This window comes from Schistocerca nitens, chromosome 1 (assembly GCF_023898315.1).
Source record: "Schistocerca nitens isolate TAMUIC-IGC-003100 chromosome 1, iqSchNite1.1, whole genome shotgun sequence".
Lineage (NCBI taxonomy): Eukaryota > Metazoa > Arthropoda > Insecta > Orthoptera > Acrididae > Schistocerca > Schistocerca nitens.
Genome location: NC_064614.1, coordinates 936,674,512 through 936,701,931, shown reverse-complemented (window position 1 = coordinate 936,701,931; position 27,420 = coordinate 936,674,512). Strand labels below are relative to the sequence as shown.

Here is a 27,420-nt window from a genome sequence, read left to right as displayed (position 1 = left end):
AGATTTTAAACAGAGACAAGAGCCATTGAAACTGATGGAAGAAGGGGAGATTTGCAGAGGCAATTTATGGGTGAATGGTAAGGTGGGTAAGGGAGTACCTGTTACGTAGGTAGTAATAGAGTCAAAGATAGGTTGGAGCTGGCATAATCCGTATCACATCAGGCAGGGGGGTTACCTGTTACGAGTTTGTGTGTTCTAAATGTTTTGAGAGAATAACAACAACAATAGTATCTGAATGAGGTGAAGCCTCCCATGGTGCAGATGATGCAGATTTTGCATCAATAGAGGAAGAATTAAATATCCTGAGGCAGTTAACTACAGAGGTGGGTCTTAGGCCTGTTAAGAAACCATGGTCAGTGAAGTCGAGTCATAAGCTCTGTGCATCAAGAAACCACAGAGAAATTTCTGAAGCTATGGATGAATACACTCCAGGAAAACTGACCACTCTCTTCGAAGTAGACATTCCATCTTCAGAAGGAAATGAACCAAAGCACTCTTGCACCTCTTGCCAGGAATTTTTCACAAATATCAATTCAGCTGTTTAATATAGTGCTTCCTACAGTGCAAAGGAGCAAGTTTTAACAATTATTCCAGAGACATTTTCAAAGAAAACAGTGTTGAACCATGTTCCATCAGTATCAAAGTACATGGTAGACAAATCAAGAAATGTGATATCTGTAAAAGGAGTCTTTGGAAGGCCAGATCCCTATTATGGTCATCCTGCAGAAGCAGCTAAAGTTCAAATAGTGCAATCATTTTATCTGGAAGATAAATGGGACTGTTCTCGCCAGAGTGCCAACAAAAAAAAAAGACACTAGAACTGTAACAGTTGAGGGTCAAAAAGTTGTGAAAGTGAAGAGGTACATGACTTGCAGTATTAATGAAACTTTTGCAATTTATAAGAGCAACTATACAACCTTCACATACTGGAAGATCAAAACTGTAAGCACTACAACCTAAGAGGGTAGTTCCATACCCATGTAGAGATCTCTGTTTATATGTGTACTGCATTGATTTTGAACTTTGTGTGACAATTATGAAGAACTTACTGGAGCATGTAACGTATGACACCTTGGTTGGGCATGTGTAGTCATTAGTAGTATGTGATCTAAAGCGAGATACTTGTTTGTTTCAAGAATGTGGTGACTGCCCTGGAAAGGGAAGACTGTCTTTACAGATACTTGGCATGGAAGACATAGCAGATAACTCTGCAGAAATTACATATGCAACATGGGAGGAAAATAAACTAATTAAGAAAACTGTTGCCTTTGACAGTTTTATTGATGAGCTTGGTAAATGGTCAGTGAAAACAGTAACATACCAGCATATGAAGAAATTGCAACAACAACACATTGCAGAAGGGTGTGTGCAGGCTGAAGATCAATGTTTAGTGATTCACTGTGATTTTGCTGAGAACTGGTCTGTAACTCTCCCACAAGAAGTACACGGATACCATTGGAGTAATCACCAAGTTTCAATTTTTGCAGGAGTGACATTTTTCAAAACATGACCACAAGTGTTGGAGTTATAAGTGATGACACATGACATGACTCAGCACATGCTTTGCTAGCAATGCACAAAATTCTTCAACTGCAAACACAGGCAGAGAAGATCATCATCATTCTGATGGTGCTCTTAGTCACTTTAAAGATCGTTACCAGTTCTTTGAATTGAGTAGCTTGTGCCAACTGACTGGGTATACGAGTGCTACTGGTCACAGGAAGGGGCCTTGTGATGGTGTAGGAGGCCTGCTGAAGCACCATGCCACAAAACAATCTTTCCAGACTAAGTACAGCTGCAATTTAGAATTCTGAGTATTTTATGAAAGTCGTGAAATCTTACACATTTAAAGCCCTCATTCTTTTGCACAATGAGGAAATCTAAGAATTCCATGAGCAGAAAAAAGAAGAATGGTCCAAACAAATTACTCCTGTGAACGGAATTCAGAAGGCACATTTTTGGACTTAAAGTGATGGGCAAACTAATATTGCACACACTTTAAAGAGCAAGAAAGAAGAAATTTTGTTCGTTCAGCCAACACCTCAGAAACAGCAAGATAATATTAAGATTCACAACCTGAGAAGGGGGATGTTTGTGGTGTGTATGTATGACTAACTGGTGGATTGCAGAGATTGTAGATACCAGTTGTGAGTTAAACAAAATTGTAGTGAACTTTATGCTACCACATGGACCAGCTGCTGGATATAGGTTTCCACATTAAGAACAGCACCACCACCACCATCAGTGCTCACTTCCTGTTCACAATGTTTTGAAGACTGTAAGTGCTCCAGTCCTACTGCTTCAACAGGATGGCATCACACTATATAAAAGGAAGATACTGAAGCAGTGGAACACATTTTTAGTTCATTGACGTGACTAATTTCAGCACATAACAGAGTGCACAGAAGTAGTATAAATTGAAACCTTTAAGTCTTTGGACCTTTCACATACAGGTTTGGAACCATTTAAAACACTTGAAAAATTCGTCTCTTACATATCTTTCAAAACTATGTTAACTAAGGCTAGGTTTTGATTTTTATGAGACTTATGTGATAATGGCGAAAAATTTCAATTGTTTATATAAGTTTTCAATCTAGCAGTGGAAGCTCTCCTTTTCAGGGAATGCAGAACTATATGGCACTAACCAACAGAAAAAAATTATGGATTGGCATTTTTGAAAAAAGTTTTTTCCATAAATTATTAAGAAGTTCAGAATGCTATAGTAAAAGAACTTTGACAGACAAGTCCAAATGGAGCATTTCTTTGTAATCATAAAGCAATTATCTTTCAAATAAAAAACCCTCCAAAAATATCTAGAACTGTTCCAGAGGCCCTGCATTTTAGAATTTTTTTCAAAATTGGAATCTTCAAAACTGTACGCGCAGTGTCGTCTTTGGAGGGCTGTATCTTGGAGCAGAAATTTATTTGGAGAAAAAAATACATATTCTTTACTTCAACCATTTTAACATATTCTAAATTTAGTAACATCCGAGACTATGAAGGTAAGATTTCATCCTAGCTTGCCTGAATTGATATGGACTACGCCAGCTGGATATTACACTTTTACAGAGAGCTGGTACAAAATGCCAAATACTTTTGGAATAAAAGTATGTGAGACCGCAGCTCTTCTATGGTGACAGCACATTTGCAAAATACACTATCTGATCAAAAGTATCTGGACATCCCTGTGTAATGCAAATTGACCACTAGATGTCCTGAAAGGTGGACCTGCCAGTACAAAATGAGGCAGAGAATACTGTGTTATCAGTAGATAAGCGGTAACAGCAGAATGGGTCACTCAGGAGAGCTCACTGACTGAACTTGGTCATGTCATTCAATGTCACCTTAGTAACAACTCCATTAGGACTATCAACCACTATAAAGCTGCCCAAGCTGGCTGTTGGTGATGTAATAGAGAAGAGAACATGCAAAGCAAGAACCACAGCTAAACCAAGATAAAGTAGACCTCGCATTCTATGAGACAGTGACTGTCAAACATTGAGAAGGGTGGTTGTAAAATGTTTAACTCAGTAGCAGGACTTACACTTGAGCTCCAAAACAGTGCCACTAAACCAGCTAGCACAATGACAGAGTTGGTAACAGTGAGGAACAATGGTTGTGCAGCTCTTCATAAGCTACATATTTTTGCAGTCTAATCTAAATGACACTTGAGACGGTGTGAAGAGCGATGCCATTGGACAAGTGATTTTGACTGATGGATCACGCAATACCCTGTGGCAATCCAAAGGAAAGATTTGGGTATGACAAAGTCTGGCAAGTGTTACTTGCCATCATGTGTAGTGCCATGTTTGAGGGTGGTGGTAGTGGTGTTGCAATATGGGAGTGTTCTTTTTTATTATGATCTGGTCCCCTTATTGCACTTAAGGAAACAAAAAATGAAGGATATTAACAGGTCTTACAGCACTTTCTGGGACATACTGCAGAGAAACAGTTTGGGCATAGTGATCAACTGTATCAGCTTGACAATACACCCTGTCATAAAGCAGAATCTGTGAGGCAATGGTTTGTTGACAGTAACATTTTTGGAATTATTTGACCTGCCTGGAGTCCCTACCCAAACCCAGTTGAACACCTTAGGGATGAGTTAGACTATCAACTTTGTTCCTGACCCCATTGATCAATATATCATCTTTTCTGGTTTCGATCTTTGAGGAAGAATGGTCTGCCATTCCTCCACAGACTTTCAGACTCCCCACTGGTAAGTGTCCCAGAATTCAAGTTGTCAGAAGGACTAGGGTGCACACACCATATCAATCTTCAGTAACAAGGGTCATGTATTGAAGTATAGGATTAAAAAAATGAAGGTGCCCAGTATGAAAAAAGGTGAAGAGTTATGGTGCGTGATGAAACTGAAGATTCAACAAAAACAGTGGTGACAAAAAAGAATGAAAACTGCTGAACAGTAACACTGTCAGCAGGAAGGAACGGTGAACAAAGAAAGTTCTGCTCCAATAAGCAACATAAGTAATACAACTGGAAAATGGAAATATCACTGAATAATGAAAATAAGTCAAAGAAAGTAATCTTCAAATAAAGAAAATGAAAGTGAGACAACCAAACCATCATGAAACAATTTCCACTGGGGAGGGGGCAAGGGGGAGGGGGCAAGGGGGAGGGTGGAGGGAGAAGCAGCTGAAAACCAAAGCCAACCAATGAAGAACAGTAGCCAAACAGCACAATTGTGAAGCAAAGGAACGGTATAGTGGAACAAAGTAACATCACAAAACAAAGGAATAAGGAACATTTACTAAACAAAATAAAAATCACTGCTATAGAAAATAACTTATGAAAAAATATGAGTCCCTCTTAGCCTGAAATTTGACTGACCTGCACCCTCCCTCCACATTCAACAAAAAATATATATGTAAATATGTAAATTTAACTTAACAATTTCCCTTCTCCTTCCTGTAAAAGGAATCAGCATTTTCAACAGCTGAGAGTGTTTCTTCTATCAACTGTCCTGGAAATTATGAGTTTGGAGAACCTATCACATAATTTAGTATTAAAGCATTAACGATCCAAGTGCATGCTCTGATTTGTTTGCAGTAAGCGCACACCCCTTTTTTGCACAAAATGAAGTAGTTTTAAAAAGGGGAGCTCAGGACATCTATTAAATAATTTTTTGAGAAATAAAATGAGACATTATATTAAGATCTTGAAATTAAATTGTTGCCTTCCTATCTGTGACCAGCAAAAGTTAATACATACAATTTTCATCAAATTTTAATAAAAACTGTGTGATCTTAAAATTATACCAAATATAACAAGCAGAAAAATAGTTACCTCCTCCTGCTGAATGACTTCAACAAAATTATCTGGGAACACACCAATCTGACCTCTAAGTTCTCCTTTCCACCATCCCTTGTCTTGCACTTCACGGCTCAAGAGTGTGATTAAATCACCTTCCTTCAGAGTGAGTTCATCATCATTTGCTGCTTCATAAGGAAAGAGTACTCGACAGATTTCTTTAACTGAAACATAAGGAAGATGTATACAATGTTTCAGAACATTTCCAATCTGTCGCAGTTTGCACTAATGCCAGATAGGTATTTATATGATAGTAGAAAGTCCTCTTCCAGAATTCATGTAAAGGAATAAGAAGGGAGGTGCTGATTGGTTGACAGGCACATTTCTGACTTGTTTAAGTGAATGCCAACTGCTAAATCCGTTAACTATGTGGTGAATAGTCATCTTCACGTTTTTCACTAACATTTATATACTTTACTTTTTACAAGCTAGATCTTGCATTCAGTAAGTGCAGAAAAGCATGTAAAAACAATATAATGAAACATTACTATATCACAAGGACAATCCAAAGGGAGTTAGTAAACAGAAGGCAGTAAAACCTGTTGACAAAAACCATTGGCTGAGAGCTTTAAGTGTGAAAATCGTTTTGTTGTGCCTGTCTGTGACTAACCATCTCTGCTATATGGTGAGTAGCAACTTTCCTTTTCAGAATATTGATACAAAAGAAAATAGGCATAACAGTGATCAGTTGTGAACAATCTGAATGCTATTGCAGATTGAGTGTAAGTACAGAACAGTCATCTTAAGTGCTGAAAACAGTACAAAAGACAAAAAAATCAGTGAAGCTGCAGTGCTTACAACCAGTGTCACACAACCGTACAAGGTGTACGTAGAAGACAACATACCATGAAACACACAATGTGGTCACATTGACATGAATTTCAGGTGCATAAGATCACAATTTGAATATGGAAAAACCTATAGCAGTCATCACAAAAGATACAGACAGTGGACCAAAGTGGTTGAAGTCTAGTACAGAACTGAAGCTGTTGCTTACAAAAGACTGCAACAGCCTCTCATTTGTCATATCCAAACATTCATGCTCTCTATAAGGGCATTACGTCAAAAACAGACCTTATTATTGGAAATAAATTACACAAATTAGTGGCCATTTACTACAACAAAGAATATGGAGATATTTTTATTGAATTTTAACCATAAAATGGGTTAACAATTAAAACTGAAAATAGATGAATTTTAATTTTAATTATTCACCTATTTTACAGTTAAAAATCAATTAAAATTTTACAATATTACATGCATACTCTCATGTAATAAATGCCAACTGATTTGTCTAATTTGTTTACAGTAAAATTGTTTTGTCTGATAATTAATGGCATGCTCATATAGACGGCACGAATTTTCAGATATGATGCAGTGAGACCATTGCATTCTTTTTTTGAACAGCAGGTCCGGTTTTGTATTAGACTTTGACCACCTTGGTTTCACTGCCTGTATCTTTTGTAATAATTTCTACATGTATTTGTGTGTTCAGTGTGGTCTACATGTACCTGAATTTTTTGTTAATGTGACAACACTGTTTTTTATAGTACAGTGTGTTTTACATTTACCTTGTATGGCTGTGTGACATTGGTTGCTAAGCACTGTTACTTTACTGCTTTTTTAGCCTTTTGTATTGTTTTTTTTGTAACACCAATGATGACTGTTCTTTAGTTGAAATTTATCAACAATAAAATTCAGATTATTCGCAACTGATTGCTGTTCATCCTCCCTGAAACTCCAATGGTAACTGCACAGTGAGGTATTATGGGTTCCTGCATAAGTAAATAAGAATGTCTTATAAAAGTTTTGACTTACAGCAACACAAAGAAATTGACAGAAGTCACTGCACCACCTCACTCAGTGGAAGAGTGTGATGTATGTTAGTATTATAGGTCCAGCATATGGTTCATGCACATAATGAGAACAGCACATTTTGTGTAAAGATTTATAATGTGATGAATATCTATGAAGTTTTCTGTTAATGTGCTTTGTATCATCAAGTGTGAAATATCATCAGTTAATAAGGAGAGAGAGACATCATTGGAATTTAGGACACCAAATTTTGTGTGTTATTGTTCCAGACAAACAGCCATTTTCATTAAACTTCCTGGGCATTAAGACTGGTGCCACACTGGCACTCATACCCAGGACTTTTGACTTTCACTTGCAAGTGCTCTACCGAATGAGCTACCCAAGCATGACTCTCGGCCTGTGTCTCTAGTAATGGACTTAATTGTAATACCTGTGATTCGCTAATAGAGTGTATGTTACTTTGGCCTGTTAGAAATGTTCAGCTTATGTATAAAGAATAAACTCAAAATAGTAAAATTTAACATATGTACTTTTCAGATTTCTAATATCTTAGTGATATAGTAGGCTAATTATTTTATTCTGGAATTTTAACCATAATCTTATATGTTCATGGGGCTTGGGACACTTATTTTTTAAATATGGGTAACTGATGTGTGCTCCTCTAACAGTGAATAGATCGATTCTAAATTATGATTAACTCTAAAGAATTATGTAGCTTACATCCGGCTTACCTTGCCATGATGTGGGTTTTCAGAGGAGAGTGTGATAATGACAGCTAAAAACTTTGACTTTATCAACAATAGTGGCAGGAACTGAACAGTAACCAGCAATACATTGATTCTTCTGCCTACTTGAACCAATCCAGCGACAACAATAAGCTGTTTTCAAAACATTTAATCACTAAAACACATTATGTTGACAAAGCTGCAATAACAACAGCTGAGGAATTGAAAATGCTTTCGAAACATCAGAATTAGTTAGCATGACTTTCCTTGGCAGCATAAAGTGTTTTTGGAAGGGAACCCTGAAGTGTTTGGGATATTGTCTAGATCAGTGGTACATATGTGACAACTTTTTTTATGAATATGAGATGGAAAACTGCTACTCACTATATAGAGGAGATGCTGGAACAGGACTGCAGTCTCAGCCAACTGAAACCACACTGCGAGCAGCAGCACCAGTGCATGATGGGAGTGGCGACTGGCTGGGGGTAAGGAGGAGACTGGAGTGGGGAGGGTGCCTTATTTTTCCAGTCCCCCATCACCTCCCAACGTCCCACCATCCAGCCACAGAAAGCATTCCCCTCTTAACTCTGGAGCAACTGAATTACATTCTCCACCAGGATTTCCAATTACCTCTTGTCGTACCCTGAAATGAGAAATGTCCAGCCGACTATCCTTCCCACCCCTCCCACAGTGGTATTCCGCTATCCTTCCCACCTCTCCCACAGTGGTATTCCGCTGTCCACCCAACCTACACAATATACGCGTCCATCTTTAAACAACCCCTGCTCCCAATATCTTACCTCATGACTCATACCATTGCAATAGACCTAGATGCAAGGCCTGTCCCATACATCCCACCACCACCACCACCTACTACAGTCCAGTCACTAACATCACCTATCCCAGGGATGGCCATGGTGTGCCAAACTGCACACGTGTACAGATGTGCTGCACGCGTGCCGTCCAGGGCTCGGTCCACCTCGCCACTACTCAGCCTTCCTCGGTCTTTCACGGCACTTCTCAGCACAGCGCGACATTAGACTAGCTGTGCGATGCGACATCTTTTCATCCGGCATAGGGTGCATTAGTTGATTCGTAGTGGCAGCCATGTTTATTCCTTGCTATTTTTTAGCTATTCATAGGAAAGTGGTTGTTGCAATGGAACACATGCTCACAAAGAGGCAGGGTAGTGACGTCGTCACGAGCCTTCGGAGCTGAATGGGAATTGCAATATTTTTTCAAAGAGAAGAACGAAAATTCTCAATGTCTATTATGCAGTCACATACTCGCTGGGCACCGCAAATTTGCAATAGAACGGCATTATAACACCACACACAAAGGACTTAATGATTTATTTGGGTTGATAGATTGAACAAGTTGGCGGAATTAAGAAGACTTAGTGTTATGCAGCGAGACGGACCGAACGCGCGTACCACTTACAAATCTTTGTGTTTCTGATGTTTGTATTTGTACGTATTTGTTGTTAGAATTCGAATTTAGAGTTCACTCAATTTTTGTTTCCTTTTTTAGCCTGCAACCAAACGTAGCGACCTGTCTTTAAGAGGAAGCTACAAAATAGCACTCAAAATTGCAAGAGCGAATAAGCCTTTCAGTGATGGTGATTTCATCAAGGAGTGTATTGTTGAGGCAGCGGAACTCTTGACGCCACTGTAAGTAAAGAAGTTTAGTGAAATTAGTCTTTCTATACAGACAATAGCTCGCCGCATAGCTGGGATGGCAGCGGATGTCTACAGGCAGTTAATTGATAGTGCCTGCAAGTTGATTGCATTCTCGATTGCTTTGGACGAGTCGATTGCTTTGGACGAGTCGACCGACATTTCAGACACAGCACAACTAGCGATTTATGTTGGTGGAGTCGACACAAATTTGCACGTGACGGAAGAACTGTTAGATTTAGTACCACTGAAACACACAACGATGGGTGCCGACTTGCTAAAAGCAGTTGAAGAGGCAGTTGAAGCCGTTGGCCTGAATTGGAAAATGTTAGTTTCAGTCACCATGGATGGAGCGCCAGGAATTCAAGGTGCTCAAAATGGGCTTGTAGCATTGATGAGTAAAAAACTAGGACGATCGACAGAAGATTTGTATGGAATTCATTGTTTTGTACACCAAGAAGCTCTTTGTGGTAAGTATGCAAATTTGGAGCACATGATGAAGTTGGTAGTCACCATAGTACATTTTTTGAAGTCGCATGGCTTAGTACACCGTCCGTTTCAACAGTTTCTCACGGAACTGAACGAAGAGTACAGAGATGTTATTTACCACTGGGAAATACGTTGGTTAAGTCGAGGATCATGCCTCAAAAGATTTTTCAATTTAAGACGTGCTATTGTTGAGTTCCTGAAGGAAAAAGGAAAGGCAGAGCCAAAATTAGAAGATCCCAAATGGATTGCAGACCTTGCCTTTTTAGTTGATCTGACTGCACACTTGAACGCTCTCAATAAGACTTTACAAGGTGAGTAGCAGCTTATTCCTGATCTGATGAAAAAAGTGGATGCATTTAATAAGAAACTCACATTGTGGAAGGAACAACTCATGAAAATGAATACCGCCCATTGTCCTACGCTCTCTAAAGTCAGAGAGAACGGAACTTCTGACAAATTCGTTTTTGTGTTGGAGGAACTACAGACACAATTTTCTAAATGTTTTCAGGACACTGCCAGTCTGACATCTGTTTTTCAACTATTTTCTAGACCCTCTGCCATTTCAGTTGAAAGTACTCCAGTGCATTTGCAAATGGAATTGATCGATCTGCAGTGTAATTCCGTTTAAAGGACAATTTTTTTTACGTAAAAAATGTCCAGGAATTTTGCGAAGGCTTTCCTCGGGAAGGGTTTCCCCGTCTCCACAATGAGGCCGCAAAAGTTATATCAGTGTTTTGACTGACATGAGTGTGCGAAAGGTTTATTTTGATTATGAAACTAAATAAGTCAGGATTACATGGCAATCTGAGTGACGAAAATATGAGAAACTGTTTGTGTTTGTCTGTGTACCATCAGTTTGTGCCGGATATGTACTTTATTATGTCTACAGTGAACCAAAAATAATTAAATTAATGGTGATAATTTTGTTGTATTTGTCATATGTTTTGTTGAGAATTGTAGTTATTGCAAATTTTGTACAGTAGTTCCAGAATATAAAATTTGCTTGTTTCACATGTAGTTGGAATCACTTATCCCACATCATACTGCATGCTGTAGACTACTTTCAAGTCTGTTTCTAAAACTCAGCTTAAATGTTGTATGAATTTTACGAGTGACAATGTGAGAAACACGATATTGTTGGTGTAATGCAGTTTCAAACCCAGCGTTATTGTTTTTTTCTGTAGGTGTACGAGCAGCCAACAAAGATTCAGTATTACTCAACATGATGTGTTGTACAGAGCTTAATATTATCAAATGTCGTAATATGAAACTAAGCCACATGCTAGCAGGGCGGTGTTCCTTACGCGAATGTACTGTCGCGTGTGGCGTGTTTGTAGTTCTGCGCATGCGCGCGCAGTCAGCTGGTGTGGTAGTGGGGGACGTGTGATGTCAGAAGGGAGTGATCTGCACGCGTGTGAAACCTCGGCACGCGTGCCGCGTTATTGGCCGTCCCTGACCTATTCCATCAGAAGCAGGGCTACCTGTGAAACCAGTCATGAGGTCTACAAGCTAACCTGCAACCACTGTGCTGCATTATATGTAGGCATGACAACCAAGAAGCTGTCTGTCCACATGAATGGTCACTAACAAACTGTGGCCAAGAAACAAGCGGACCACCCTGTTGCTGAACACGCTGCCAAACATGACATGCTTCAATGAAATGATAATTGAATCATGACCCTACGGTGTCAATAGGCATTGATATACATCAACGGGGACAGTTGAAAATGTGTGACCTGACCGGGAATCAAACCCGGGATCTCCTGTGTACGTGGCAGATACTCTATCCATCTGAACTATCGAGGGCGCAGAGGATAGTGTGACTGCAGGGATTTACCCCTTGCACACTCCCCGTGAGATCCACATTACAAACTTAATGTCCACACATCACATTTGTAGTGCCCCTGCCCGTTACACTCATTACTCTCAGCAGACAATCTTACTGAATCCCGTAAGAGTTGGGGCAATACGTGTGCAGTGTGGTTTCAGTTGCCTGAGACTGCAGTCTTGTCTGTTTGCGTGTGTGTGTGTGTGTGTGTGTGTGTGTGTGTGTGTGTGTGTGTGTGTGTGTGTTTTGGGAAGGTGGAGGGTCGCGCACGCACACAAATGTCTGTCTATTGTTAAGCTACAATTGTGAGAGTCTTGTTATTGTGTCTATCTGAAAACTCAGCATCTTTGCTATATGGTGAGTAGCAACTTTCCTTCTCATAATATTGTTACATTCCATCAGGGATTTTCCATTGTTTAACTTATTGTATGAACTGTGTGACATCATAAGATTATTGTTAGTACAGCATCGCATTACTGCAAAAGTAATTATGGCATAAAAGTGCAAAGTAACAAAGTGAAGATTCCATTGCATAAATTGGACATAGAAATGAAATCAGAAGAGACAGACTGGTGTTTTTGATGTAGTAAAACTGATAATGGACTGATGGACAATACTTGTGAGGTGGGAAATTGTAACATGCCAGATGTGAACAGGCAGCATATCATGGCAGGAAGGGGGAGGAAAGGAATACCAAGATAAGAACAACATGACAGCAGAGAAGACAGGTGACATTTGACTTGCAAACCATTGCTGTGGTCATAGCAGCACACAAAGTAAATTCCAGAGGTTTCAGGAATTGACATGCAGCAAGAAGCAAAACATACAGTAACTGAAGTAAAGCTATGCTGAAACTGCAGAGGAAGCAGGAAGATCCTGTCAAAAATTCAGAGAAAGAACAAGATAGGAAGCAATATGAATCAGAAGACAGCGTTCATTGTAAACACTGAGAAACAGGAGGAGCAAGCAGCTGTAGAACACATAAGTACTGAGCATGCCGTCAAATTCTCAAAACTCTAATCTGAAGTCATAATCTACAATGAAGAGCAAGTAAAATCAAGCATCATGAAGTTCAAACTGGTTCAGATGCAGATTAAAAATGAAAGTTTCACTAAAAGGTATTTTAAATAACAACAAGAGTAACTAGTAATTAGCATCCACAAACTGGAACAAAAGGTTTTGAAAACTGCCACCACAGTAAACAAAGTAACATGGCCAGATCCACAGGAGTATTCTCTTAGCAAAATCATTCTGAATAAATTTAATCCAAAATGTAAAGTACATACAGGTGCACTTTTTGAATTAAGTTCCTGCCATTTGATCGTATGTCTTAATTCATTTATTTCACACTATCGTGATTTCAGCTTTTTAATCATTATCAAGTGTGAAGGACGTATCACCACCGAATTACTGTACCATATATCTGGTCACATACACCAGTTCTCATATTACAGGATGTGACTACAAACTAAACATAGGTAGTACAGCTGGCTCTGTGCACAGGAGAAATGTTGTATCACACTGTGCTGTGTTTATGATGTCCGGAACAGAGGTGTGACATGCACTCTCAATATCCAGACATATCTGACATTATGTGGTCTTTTTACCTTTGCCCTTGACAATGGCTATTAAGTTCAAATCATGATAGTTTGAAATCAATGAATATTGAAGCATTCAGTCAAACGGCAGAATGTTCATGTTGTGTTCCTCAATAAAGGAAGTATCATTTCTTGCAACAGAGTCTGTATGCAGCTTTGAAGGTGTGCTGCCAGATAGGTGGCCAGAATAATACATAACTATATAGCTAATTCTTGGAATATATAACTGAGGGGGAGAGGCAGAGAGGGAGGCTGAGTGGATTGGAAGGGGGCGGGGGGGGGGGGGGGTAGTTCGTGTAGGCCAATTTTGAAGCCACATTTCTAACCAAACATTGGTTGAGCAGGAAAGAAGTTATCACATTAAGTTCAATTAGTAGCAATAGGAACGAAGTTATCACATTAAGTTCAATTAGTAACCAGCCTTATAACCAAGTGCAAAGTGTTATTCCTGGAGAGGAAGTGCAAATGAAATAAATATCTAGACACTTGGAATATACTGTAATATACTGGGTGATAAATACATTAGTATTACACATACAAGAAAGGGTGATACAAGTCATTATCGAAACTTTTAACAAAACCAAGAAAGGTTCTTGACCAAATTGTGACTGAAGTAATTCTTTATGCTCCAGAAGGAAGGAGTAAAACATCAAAGAAGAGTACACAGAAGGTAATATTATAGGCTGAATAACAATGGGATAGTGCCTGCAAATCACTGGCATAAAGGATGTAGGAGCAACAACAGAGATATGCCAAACACATCTGGAAATGAATAAGGACACGACAAAAAAATTAGAAGTTTTGATGACAGCAACCAATATGAGGAAGACTGAACCATGATCAGAGTAACAAAATGATGCATGGTCCAGAATACCAGATGTCTTCTAAATGAGCCCTGTTCTGGAACCTCAGTGGTATTGCTGAGAATGAAATATATGTAATGAAGAAGAAAACACGTAGCAATGAGCAAGAGGAGTTGTTGGCTGAAGAAATGGAAATCAATGTTAACCCACCAGTAATAAGATTTTAAAATTTGCATTAATGTTGCACATGCTTTTCTAGACTCAAGAAGCTGTGTGTATAGCCTTAAATCTTCAACACTAACTACTTTTGAAAAAAAAAAAAAAATATATATATATACCTAGTCTACCCATGTGTGTATTGGAGTGAGTAACAATTTTGGAGGAATCAGTAAATCTATTAGATGTCACATGCAGTTAGATGTTGAAAAAAGGCTAGAAGAAATATGAGGTACTTTTTCTGGTACCAGGGTTTGGTGTACCTCCAATGGTTAGTGGAAATTCAAGTTGAGCTCAACACAAATATGTTGAGATGGGGAATGTTGTACTACATAATTTAATCTGACCACTGAAGCAAATTACCAGAAGAAATTAGCCAACAATGCATGATGAGAAGGGAACACGTAAGGGGTCCACAATCCCTTACTCAATGATAACACATTTTTGACTTGCACACATTGATGGTAGACAAATGGATTTTTAGTTGAAGCTAGCCATAAGAATGGAAGACTCAGAGTGTGAGTGTGAAGTCCATTGAATACAATGGAGCTGTTGTGTCATACCGGTTACATGAGTCACCGCCGCCATGGGTTCAACCTCAGCAAAACATTACCAATATATGACAAATGATATTTCTGAGAAGTGTTTCATAAAGGTTTACAGTGTGCCATGTATTCACATTTTGCATCAAAAGTACTGGTCACAAGTCAAACAGTGGAAAATATATTTGCATTGATTATTGCAGAACCCTTTACCATCATGTGAACACTACTGAGCAGCCGCATCCAGATTAGAAACAACTCCTGAAACAGCTACATCTGGTTAGTACTTATCTGTTAGGTCTCCATCACATCAAAATTAAAACTAGACTGCTATTTTGGTTACTAACAAACATTGTAATATTAATAGGGAGTCTTTCAAATAGCACACCACAAATAAAACAATGTTATCAAGCTGTAGATGATTGAAACAAACATTAGTGGAGAGAATTACCATTAGATGAATGCAAAGAAAGCACGAAGGAAATTGGAACAGCAACACGAATAGAATCAGGAACAGCAGGTAAGATACGATAGTCAGTCATCAAACATACAAATGCCCTTTCAATGAAACCATTTTGAAAAAAAAAAAAAAAAAAAAAAAAAAAAAAAAAAAAAAAAGTTTCTCATTCACACTTAAGATTAAACCTAATAAGCCATTCTACACAAAGTAGTATCCAATGTTACAGGCTAAGAAGTCCACCATGGAGAATGGATTACAGTGTATATAATTAGAAGGAGTAACTGAATGATGATCCAATCAGTACAATGATCACTTTTTCTCTCACAGAGAAGAAAAATCAGCAGAATCAGTCTAGTTACTGATGTTGCAAAGCAAATCAAATCAAATCTTTGAGCCACACAGGGATCAGCCAGAAACCCTAGACAAGGTATTGTAGAAATTCGACAGGGCTAAAAGCTGTAGTAGCTTGGACACAATAGCAGGGTATTATCAGATAGTCAGTTGGCAGAAGAGTCAAGGCAATATACAACATATTTTTGTATGAGGGGAACTGTAGCCAATACCAAGTGTAGCCATTTGGGTTAAACATTTGAGTCACCATATTTGTAAAAATGCTTGATGCAGAGCTGGGTGATTAACTATGGAGAGAGATTAGAAGGTACATAGATGATACATTAACGGCCATGCAGCATGGATAAAGATTTTAACTTGCTAGAATGTTTGCTTCAAAATATTTTTGAACACGAAATCACATCTCAAAAAATAAAGCTAGATCCCGAGAAATAACAAGCAGTTAATGATTTTCTGAGGCTGAACTGTCAAAAACAATTGTGTGCATTCTTAGGATTGTGCAACTTACACAGAAGATTTGTTGGAGAACAAAAATTTAAGAGCAATTCTCTGAAGTGCTTACTGGAGAGAAGCAGTTGATCGCAGTTGTCAGACTAATGTGGAGTGGGTTTTATAGACATTAAATTAAAAGGCAGCATGTAACTGCTGAAACATTGCACTGGCCTAATCTCTCAAAAGTACTGCATTTGTTGTGTGTTGATATTTGTAATAATTACTGACACACTGATGAGACTTATTGCCTATGACTTGCTCTACATTGTATGCTCCATGATATATAAGCCTTTTAGAAGAGAGGAAAAAAAATATGATACTGAAATAATAGTGTCATGTGTCTAATTTTCTGGTACCAAAACTTCATGTAGATATTACTATTTCCTGCAAGATTTCTGTGATTAATGGCTCACTTCATGCTGCTGGAAACAAGAGATGACATCACAAGGTAAGTCCATTCCAATACAATACCATCACATGAACTTCTTGCTTCAAAAGCATGTCTACAGAACGATTCAAGAACTTTGCTCTGTATTGCAAATTTGGAAAGATTTGGCATTAGCACTTCTTTTGTTAAGGAAGGTACAATTCATTTTACATTTATGTTCTGTCAGAAGTCTTAGTCAGTCACAAGCACACTTGTAAAAATTTTGTGATAGCAGTATTTAGTAAGACATACTGCCAGCCAAACTACTTAGAAAACCAGCTAGCAAGCTTCAAAAGAAAGCAAACTAAGGTGAGGTCTAATGCTACGTGATTTTGTGGATTTACTATAGAAAGCCCATTTGATGATTTTGAACACCTTACAGGACCATCTTTAAGACACTTCAGAGAAACTTATATGGTTGGATGATGCTATTCTCAAGTTTCTCTGTGTCAACAAATATGGTGTAAATGTGCCAAACTGTGAAGGAGATATAAACAAAATTAAATGCGCTATACAGAAATTTACAAAAGAAACTAATTACAAGATTTCAGCCTTAACACCGCAGATGAATATCGCGTCACCTGCAGTGTCCACATGCCCCATGCTATCTCAGTGTCAATCTTCCAGCCATAAGCTCGAGTCATTTTATGGTTATGTTAAAATGTGATTCCACTTTGGAGAACAGCTGTAATTGGCCACTGATAAAGACCCATCACTTTCTACGGTAAACAAATACGTTTCTTTTCAAGGGTATCTGTCAGGCAAACCGAAGTTGTTAGCAGATGGAGTAGCTGTAACATCAAACATATACAAAGGAAAGAAAGAAAATTTTATTGAATTGGTACAGAGATAGCAACCACATTATACAGGTGTGCCTTGCTGATTTCCATACACCAGACCTGTACAATAAGTGACAACTGAAATGCTGAAGTGAACATTACTGGAGTAAAACCACCATATTTAAGCACTGCACACCCTAGGAGAAGATGTCACAGCACACAGTTAAGTTCTCACTCTAAAAACTCAGTGAGCATTTCCTGCTGAAATGTGTCAAATGCTAGAGGAATCAAAATATTATAAGGAGATGCATTGAAACTACAGAACTTTTTTGAAGAAGTAGTTCAAAGTGCTCTTACTGCACAAAATATTCATGGAGAATATCTATCATCTGCTTAACTTCACACTCACTACAGCAACACTTCACTTCACATTAATTCAAAGCAAGCTAAAAACTTCTGAAAATCTCAAGTGTACTGGTTTTTTTGTGAACCTTGCACTCATTGGAACACAGTGACAGACAACCAACAAGATATAAGTTAAAGCAATCCAATTGTCTTACATGTTTAAACCAAGGTCACAATGCTACAAACACAAGTAAGAAGGACACAGTATTGCATTCCAAGTACAAAACCATCATCACAAAGCTAGCTGTACTGAGACTGCTATCTTCACTTTCATCTTCAAGAAGTTACCCCCAGTAAGTTCACCATATTTTACTTATTTTCAGGCAAATGGAGAATTAAGCAGACTTACATGTCACTTTCTGGATAGCAGCAGTCACTAAAGCTTCATTTCCAACTTCCTTATTGGTAAAATGGACTTTGAAACTATAGAACATAGCAACGTATCGGTCAGTGCTTTTGAAATGCCATCTACAAGTTCACTCTAAAGGAAATCTGGACAAATTCCACTTCATCTGTAACTATATTTGAAAGCACACACACATTTGCCGCACATGCAACTGTACCTCTCTATATAAGAAAATGAGTGTGCACCCCGAGATTTCAGTTAGCAAACATGCAGGATGCTGCAGAAGATCTTCGCACCGAGATCCTTAACGGAGAAGATCGCTACTCTAAAATCACTGGAGATTATCCTCCTCCTATTCAACTAACCTCATCCATTGTAATGGTACCTTCGACTCTAGGTTTGATTCTTAGTCACGCACCACAGCAAACCATGTGATGGCAAATTTCATCAGTTTAGAGACGTTGATGTCAACAGTTCATATTCTATAATGTTTCTGGAATTTAGAAATGATGATGATGATGATCATCATCATCATCATCACAGAGGAATGAACAGGAACTCCAAATCCAAAGTGACTGGCCTCACTGTACTATTTCTCAACAACATACTGCAGCAAAGATAAAAGAAGGAATACCCTAATGTTATGGTGCCTTGTACTCTTCAGCAAATAGCGAAGAGATTTATTTCACAGGAGAAAAAATTTATGAAGGACAGCAACCTGAAACACAATCACAACCTGCAAATTTTTGACATAAAAAAAAGGACTTGTGGAGGTCATATCTACTAGACAGACACTGAGTGACAATTTATCTGCCCCATCATGCAATAAAGAAAGAAAGGACAAAAAGAAAAACAAAATTAATGCTTATCAAATGGAGCATGTATTTGATGGTTTCTTCATGCGAGAAGAATATACATTAACTGAATGGCTCTTTAGATATGGGTCCTAATTTGCTTCCCGACATTCTTTCAGTATTACTGAGATTCTGTCTATATCTGGGGTAGCCTTAATTGCCAATATGAAGCAAACATTTCTCTAGTTACTTCCTCACAAAAAAGACAGATCTCATAAGCTGCTTCTTTTCTTAAAAAGAAAAAAATAGTCATAGATCAACAAGGAAACTGTGTTATGACTGGTGAAAGGGTTACATACTGCATCACCTGATTACGTTACAGACTTACATTTGTTTGTTTGTTACTGCTTTAGGGTGCAAAACTACTGTGGTCCTAAGCGCCCATGTCTTAACTTAAAACAGTCAATTACTGAATGAATTTAAAGTGATTAATACTCAGAGCCTGATCGACTGGAGAATGGGTATAGCTGGAAACAATCACTTTCCCTTTGAGGAGGTTACTCAAGCAGTTGAAAATTAAATTTCCTTTGCCACATTACTATGACGAATAAAAAGTCAAATGTGATCAAAGGCTCATGCTGTATCTGCTATAATTCAGATGGTAAACATACATGAAAACTTAAATTGCTACAAAATTGACATGGGGTCAGAAAATGGCACACTGTCAATAGTTGGTTGCAGTAAGTACAGAGTGGTGCGGGCTCCCCACTTCACAAATTACTGTGACTGAAATTATAGTGTCCAATTGTGCCGCCTAGCTAAAAGTATCTCCTCGCAATTAGAGGGGTGAGATGAAGTTGTCCAAGCCATAGGGAGGATTTAATTTTCCGGAGTTCATTCCCATATAGAGATCAGTGTTCATCTCAAGAGTGACACGATGTTCCTTTGTGTGGCAACACAAAGATCATCTGAAAGGACAGAATAGCTAACAGGTCTACGTAACTAAACTACAGCCTTGCCAGCAGCAGCAGCAGCAGCAGCAGCAGCAGCAGCAGCAGCAGCATTGGCAGCTTCATTTCCTGATGCCTCGACATGACCAGATACTCACATGAACATCATGATGGCTCCATCATTGGCAGGTGTGTGGAAGAATTTTGATTTTTTTGTATTAAGGGGTGGTATGAGTATAACCCACAGAGGCTCTGGATGGCACTAAATTAATCTGAACATAATACACAATTGCGAAGTGTGTTGTTGGATGTAATGGGTGGCCTGATAGGGGCCAAAAGCTTCACACGAAAAACTGAGCACTGTTCTAGAGGTCAGTATCTAAAATGTTTGTTGCTAATGACAAAGGCACATCTAACACCATGGTCAGTCTTACAGCCACGAGTGTAGATGAAGGTGCTGCCTCCAAGTTGCGTGCAAAGTTTGAGAAACTTACTGCAATAAGTCACATCTAGGGTACTGTCCTTAAGAACTGAAGTCCCAGATGAACATGGACCTCTGCATGAAGCCAAGGCAGTGAAGAGCTCTCACCCATCAGGAATGTGGCTGGTAACTTAAGATTAAGCTTCCAAAGCAGTATACAGAGGCAAACTTCAGGAGGCAACAAAAAAGCTGCAATTTTTCCTTATTGGCAGTCAAGGAAGTCATCAAAAAAAGGGCACATAGGATAGAGGGTTGGGTATAGAAGAGACAGCATGTGTAACATCAGTTGACAGCTGTAGTTCAGCAGCATCGGCATAGAGACTCATAACTTGGCTAGTGTAGAAAGACCCAACAGCCAAATGTTTGGCTCTACGGTTGATTGTGTTGAGATGGTGCAAAATAGATGGTCATGCAGATGAGTAAACGAGGTACACAGTCCAGTTTTGATCAGACAAGAGACTGGTATCACCCATGAAGTACCATTTAAAGTGCATAGGATATTTAGAGATCAGGTACAGGATGACCAACAGAGTTTCCTATCAAGCATGAGCCCCAAGAATTGTGGTTTTGACGAACAAAAAAGCAACAGGACTGAGATGTAAGGATGGTGGAAGGAACTCCTTATGCCACCAGAAGTTCAAATAAAGAGGTTTCTCAGAGGAAAAGTGGAATCCGTTGTTGATGCTCCATGAGAAAAGACAGTCGAGACACTGTTGAAGTCATTACTCAAGTAAACAGTTCTGTTGAGAGCTGCAGTAGATCTCTAAGTCTTCGATGAAAAGAGCGCCTGAGATGCCTGGCAGGAGACAGTCCACGATAGGATCAGCTGCTATGGCAAATAGGGCTACACTCAGCACAGAGCTCTGAAGCATCTCGTTTTCTCCTGAATAAAAGTGTTTGACAAAGCTGAAACCACAAGTACCTTTAAAACCTGGTCTTTAAAAACTTCCAAATAAAATGGGGCAGGCAGCCTCAGAAGCCCCACGTGTACACTGTACAGAGAATGCCCGTCCTCCAGCAGCTGTTTTAAATCTTCCCCAAATCAAAAAACACAGCTACAGTCTTGGCATTTCCACAGAAAATTGTTCGTAATATGGGTTGACAGGGCAATGAGATAATCAATTGCAGAGCAGTGCTTACGAAATCCACATTGCGCATTTGTTAGAAAATTCTGTGACTCAAGCCACCATACCAGCTGACCACTGTTCATGCGTTCCATCACCTTGCGCACACTGCTTGTCAGGGAAATCGCGCAGTAGCTGGCTGAAAGATGTCCTTCCAGGCTTGGGTATGGGAATTAGAGTGGCTTTGTGCCAGTGTCTGGGAAGTGCACCATCCCTCTACATATGATTATATGTACAAAGAAGGAAGTGCTTGCTGTCAAGAGAGATGTGCTGCAACATCTGAATGTGAATATTGTCAGGAGAGGAGGAAGAGGATGATGATGATGATGATGATGATGATGATGATGATGATGATGATGATCATGTGAAACCTTGTTCGTGCACCCTCATAGCAAAAAAGATATTGTAGCACTCATGATTCTGAGAAGGGAAAGATATCCCCCGAGTCTTCTCCGCCCATTTCTGAGGTAGGAAGGCACAGTTAGATCTCTCTAAAGTATTGACCCATGGTGCTGGAATCTCAATAGGGTCCACAATGACATCATTGACTATAGCCAGGCCATGAATCAGGAGCTGTACCTTGTTTCCAGAAAGCTGATGAAGGGTACTCCGAACAGAACAGGGAGTAAAAGGGTTACAAAAATTAGTAAGAGATCCATCTAGATTTTTTGCTATATCTGATAATGTGATGACTCTTTGCTTTAAACTTTTTGTAAGGAATACAGTTCTTCTTTGTGATATGGCCTTCAAAGACATGGAACACGTCTTCATGTGTGAACCGCGTTGTGGCATTCCTCAGTCCATCAGGAAACTGGGACATGTCGCAGTAGGAAAGAGGTTTGGGGAATGGAATGTTCCATGGCGGTAAGGGTAACATTTGTAAGGTGCTCCACCGGGTCATCACTGCTGTGGAAATATTGCTCGTTGAAGGTTGTCAGTGAAGAGTAGATACTCCAGTTATCTTTAGAAAGCTGCCAGATGGTCTTTTGCACAGATGTGACACGAGTTACCAGACAAATTAAACATGGGAAACGGTCACTTGAGTATGTATCCAAGTGGACGGACCACTCTAAGTGGGCAAGCTGTGAATTGCAGAACGGAAGGTCCTGGCGAGAGAGAGAGAGAGAGAGAGAGAGAGAGAGAGAGAGAGAGAGAGAGAGTGTGTGTGTGTGTGTGTGTGTGTGTGTGTGTGTGTGTGTGTGTGTGTAGAATCTGAAAGAAATGTGGGTTCACAATGTTGACACAAATGACATCACGTTGGTTGAGAATATCTGCCTGGAGAGAGCCTCTCGGGCAGGTTCTCAGAGAGCTCCAAATAGGATAGTGGGCACTGAAGTCACCAAGTAGCAAAAAGGGTTGAGGGAGCCAAGTGGTAAGCTGCAGTATGTCTGCCCTGTTGAGATCAGATGACGGGGTATGTAGAAATTACAAAAAGAAAAGGTACAATTGGGGAGATTAAGATGGACAGCAACAGCTTGTAGCCGAGTTGTCAATGAAATGGTTTGGCAATGGATGTCATCTGGAATGAGCGCCACGACTCCCCATGAGCTGGAGTTCCTTCCTCGGACGGATGGTTGACATGTACTGGAGTGAAGTGAAAGAAGTCAAAGCAGTCTTGAGGGCGTAATTTCAATCCTTGGAGGCATAAAACAAATGGTGACTGATCGCAATAGCAGCTCTAAGTCAGCCCTCGGTCATCTGATGCAACAAATGTTCTTTGGAAGACAGCCATATTAGATGATAGGGGCTGGGCTGCCAGTGCCAGATTTCAGCTGTATGCAACTACACGTTTCTGAGGCTGGAGGATCCTATTCCATTGTTTCTTCAGAAATGCCAGTAACCTATGGTTCGTCCACGAGTCAAGATGCAGCAACAACGATACTGTAACTGTTGGATAGTGATATCCAAGGGTATCTACTAGCTAACTTTTGTGAGCATCATTGAAGGGCACCTTCTCCTTCACCTGGATCTCCTGATTGGCTCATTCACCATGGTACACAGGGCATTCATGGAATACAGCGGCACGGCTGCCAGTGCAGTTGATCAGTGGGGAGAAGTAGATGGGCAATCTCCCTCATGAACATCCTTGCCAGTAGTTGCATATTTGGCTTTGTTTCTACAGAACATGTGGATGTATGGTAGTAATACAGGCATTGGTAGCAATGAGTTAGCTTTGGCATGTAGGACCTGATGATAACTTCAGAGCCTGCCTTTATCTTTGATGGGACCTCTACTTGATCAAACACTGAGAGAAGGATGCGGGTAGGCACTACTTCTGCATAAACCTTCTTCATAACCTGGTGGAATGCAGCTACGCATTGATCAGAAAGATGATGATATATATCTCCCTCAGTCATACCATCAAGCAGCTGAGAGTTTATGACACCATGTGAAGAATTCAGTGTTCAATGAGCCTCTACACAAACTGGGTCACCGTGGAGGATCATAGCTTTAAGCAGTTTTTGGGCTTGAAAACCAATGTCTGTCTGCAGAAGCAAAGTTCCATTGAGTAAACGAGTGCAGGACTTTAGTGGGTCTGCAATTGTATCCACACTTTTCTGAATGACAAATGGGTTCACTGTAGGAAAGTTCTGAGCTCCTGTGCACGATGCCACGAGGTAATGGGTGTAACTGGAAGATCCATCGTGTCTTTGGTCTATTCCATTTATATTTATTAGGCAAAGGTTGCATTAACAGTGTTGATGTACTCATCATGGGTTAATCCCTCGTGATTGCCAGCATCTCCAATGGCGCACTCCTTCCTTCTGGGGTAACACAGAGGGGAGAACACCCACCTTAGGCGAGTGTTCACACCTCCCATACTTCAACACAGGAACAAATTAGCAGTTGTGAAGGTAACAGATCAGGCAATCACCTCTCCCTGGGCCTGGCCTTCACTGGGGCATATGCTTGCCTCCTACCTGTCGACCTGGGTGCTGAGAGTTACACATTACCCAGTTGCCCTTAACATGTGAAATACATGAGCCAGCTTTCACGCATGCACAGGCAGGAAGAAAGACAAAAGGAGAGCCCTCAAACGTTAAAGCAGGTGAAGGACAAGATAAGTTAGAGCAAGAAAAGAGGAAGGCAAAAATGAAATCCACCTGTCTTCGAATACTTTCTCAAGTTTCAGTTTCCGAACTGTACGCAGGACATGGTCCCAAAGGGAAGGGAGAAAGAATAGTACAAGGACAGACACGCAGCACGGAAAAGGAAAGAGTACTGAAGGGCAGGGGCCCCGTGTGTGCCAAGGAAGTACTCACTGAAGAGTTGAAAGTCTCCTGGCGGATCTGAACTTACCTGCAGCCTGTCTTCTTGAAACCACACGAAGACCTTGCTACTTGTCGAACAGAAAACGTGTAGGGATGATTTTGCAGCAGGTGCTGAAAATTACCTTGCAGTGATACATTTGAAATACACGCTTACAGTACTTAAGGGATGCTTCAGCCTACCAATGCTGAAGTGGGCCACAAACTGAAGGACAGCAGTCAGTAAGTGTTGTAAACAATACATACACAGAGGTACTAGCAGTCCAATGAAACACACTAATACATCCAGTGTAGTTCATTGCAATGTTGTCAACAATTTCACTGAACCTGCCACTCAGTATGAAGTACTCCAAAGCACTGCTAGATTCTAAGATCCACTGGGTCTTTTGTCACCTGTGTTCCCCATTGAAAAAATAATTTTTCAGGAAATTCGGTGAAGAGGAACTGAATGGGATGAGCTCTTACCTCTTGATTTTGGCAAATGAGGCTATCAACTTCACTATTGTGCGCACACGCGCGCATGCACAGGTTGGTGACCTCTGAAGACACTGAAGATTATGTATTTTCCAACATATCAGGAAAAATATAAGGTGCAGTCATTTATATATGATGCACAACTTTGAAACACCACATTAGTCCACTTAGTTTGCAGCAAAAACAGACTAGCTCCCATCAAGAAAATAATTCTTCCACAGATAGAATTTCTAGCAACATTTCTTGGATCAAGACTACTACATTATTTCTGTAACACTGCAAGCCATAACACAGGTTGTGCAACGCTTCTAACTCAACTGTAGCCTTAGAATGGATGTAACATGACCCTTATCAATTAAAGATGTTTATGTGAATTTTTTTTCAGAAATACAAAGACTAATGAATCCACCACAGTCAAGATACTGCCCTAATGCAGAAAACCCAGCTGATCTGCTCTTTAGAGGTATTGCAGCAGACAAACTTCAGTACAATACTATATGGTTCTGAGGGCCTGTTTGGTTATCAAAGAACTGAACATAGTAGCCATGATTTATACAGGCAAAAGACCATTAATTGCTGGAAAAGAAGAAATTAATAGACCACGTCTTCAGGGTAAAAACAACACTCCATATTTTAGCATCTACATGGTACTGTAACAGCTACACACTGTTGCAAATCACAGGATGGATACGTCACTTCAAACAGCAGTGAATGATAGGCTGTGAGACATTAGAAGAACTGACAGCATCAGACTTGCATGAACCAAGTTGCACCCTCTGTGCAACAACTTCACTCTACCACAAAACTTTTAAGATAGCTCTCTTCAACCCTTTCTTGGGTCTTATTTGCCTTGGTGGATGCCTACCGTCAGACTGATTTGCCTGCACCACCTTTTAGTAAACAGTATTATCTGAACTGAGAACAGAATTATGGATTCTTAGGACTTGACAGGCCATGATACATGTCTACAATACTGCCTAGCTTGCAAGACACTGAAGGCTCACTTTCCTCAACATACAAAGGCTCTGTTACCAGCTGAGTTAGTCTTACCATTAAAACCTTCACCAGGATGATGATCATCCTGCCACATGTGGAGGAAGATGTGGACACAATATCCTGCATAAGAGAAGATATGGGAAGGTATTAACTGTAGCCTTACTAACTATGAAGGGTCCAGAATATCAGGTACCTTTCAAAAAATTATCAATCTAGAAGCTGACCAAGGTGGGGAGAATGTTGTGGGTTGATACTCTGACGATATTGATATCTGTAAGTTGATATGTGCTGTATACTCCATGATGTACATTCCTTTTGGATGAAATAAATCAGTGTTATATTTGCATCACACTATTGTGTACCCGTAATACTACTTAAGCTGTGACAGTTTGGACTGCTTTCATAACCGTTATAAGAAATCACACGACAAAGAAAGTCTAAAAAATTGCTTTTGCAATCTTAATGTTGTGGTAAAGAAAATATTCCATGATTGAAAAGAAAGGTTCGGCAATATTATTTGGATTCGGAAAGTTTGGCTCTTATCTGGCTGGTGGAAAACCCAAAGTAGGAACAGACGAATGGGCATCATCATTTATAATGACTATGAAGTTGTAATAGAGCAGGCTAACAAGATGGGAGCTAACAAACATAGAATTTGACTTTGAAATTAAGTACATAGCAGTAACTGAAATCACAGTACCTGATGCTCTATCTAGGATACCGCGTATGTATGTTAAAAACAAGAGAGATGGAAGATATGAAACTGATAAACAAAACACACACCAAAATCTCATTAATAAAGAGTAAGCACAGAAGTGCATGTGAAAACTTACTAACTAGTGCACAGTCTTTTTCCCTTAAGGTGGATTAATATAGAGGAAGAAGACTGGACATCATGCATTACTGACCAGTAAGTTGGAGAGACTAATATGGCTCATGCAACTAAATAATGGCCATTTTGCAGTACAAAAGTGTCTTGAACGTCTTGAGAGGGACTACCCTTTCTACAGTCTGGCATACTATGTGAGTATGAGAATAAGTACTTGTGAACT

The 27,420-nt window shown here is 39.7% G+C and overlaps 1 protein-coding gene across 2 annotated transcripts in view; it reads right to left on the bottom strand.

Moving 5' to 3' along the window:
- LOC126193984 (CD2-associated protein) overlaps positions 1–27,420 on the bottom strand; it is an 83,369-nt gene that overhangs the window by 35,546 nt on the left and 20,403 nt on the right. For both annotated transcript variants that reach the window (XM_049932730.1, XM_049932732.1), the window contains one exon: positions 5,305–5,492. In XM_049932730.1, the coding sequence (XP_049788687.1) occupies positions 5,305–5,492 (188 nt within the window). The remainder of the gene's footprint in view (positions 1–5,304; positions 5,493–27,420) is intronic.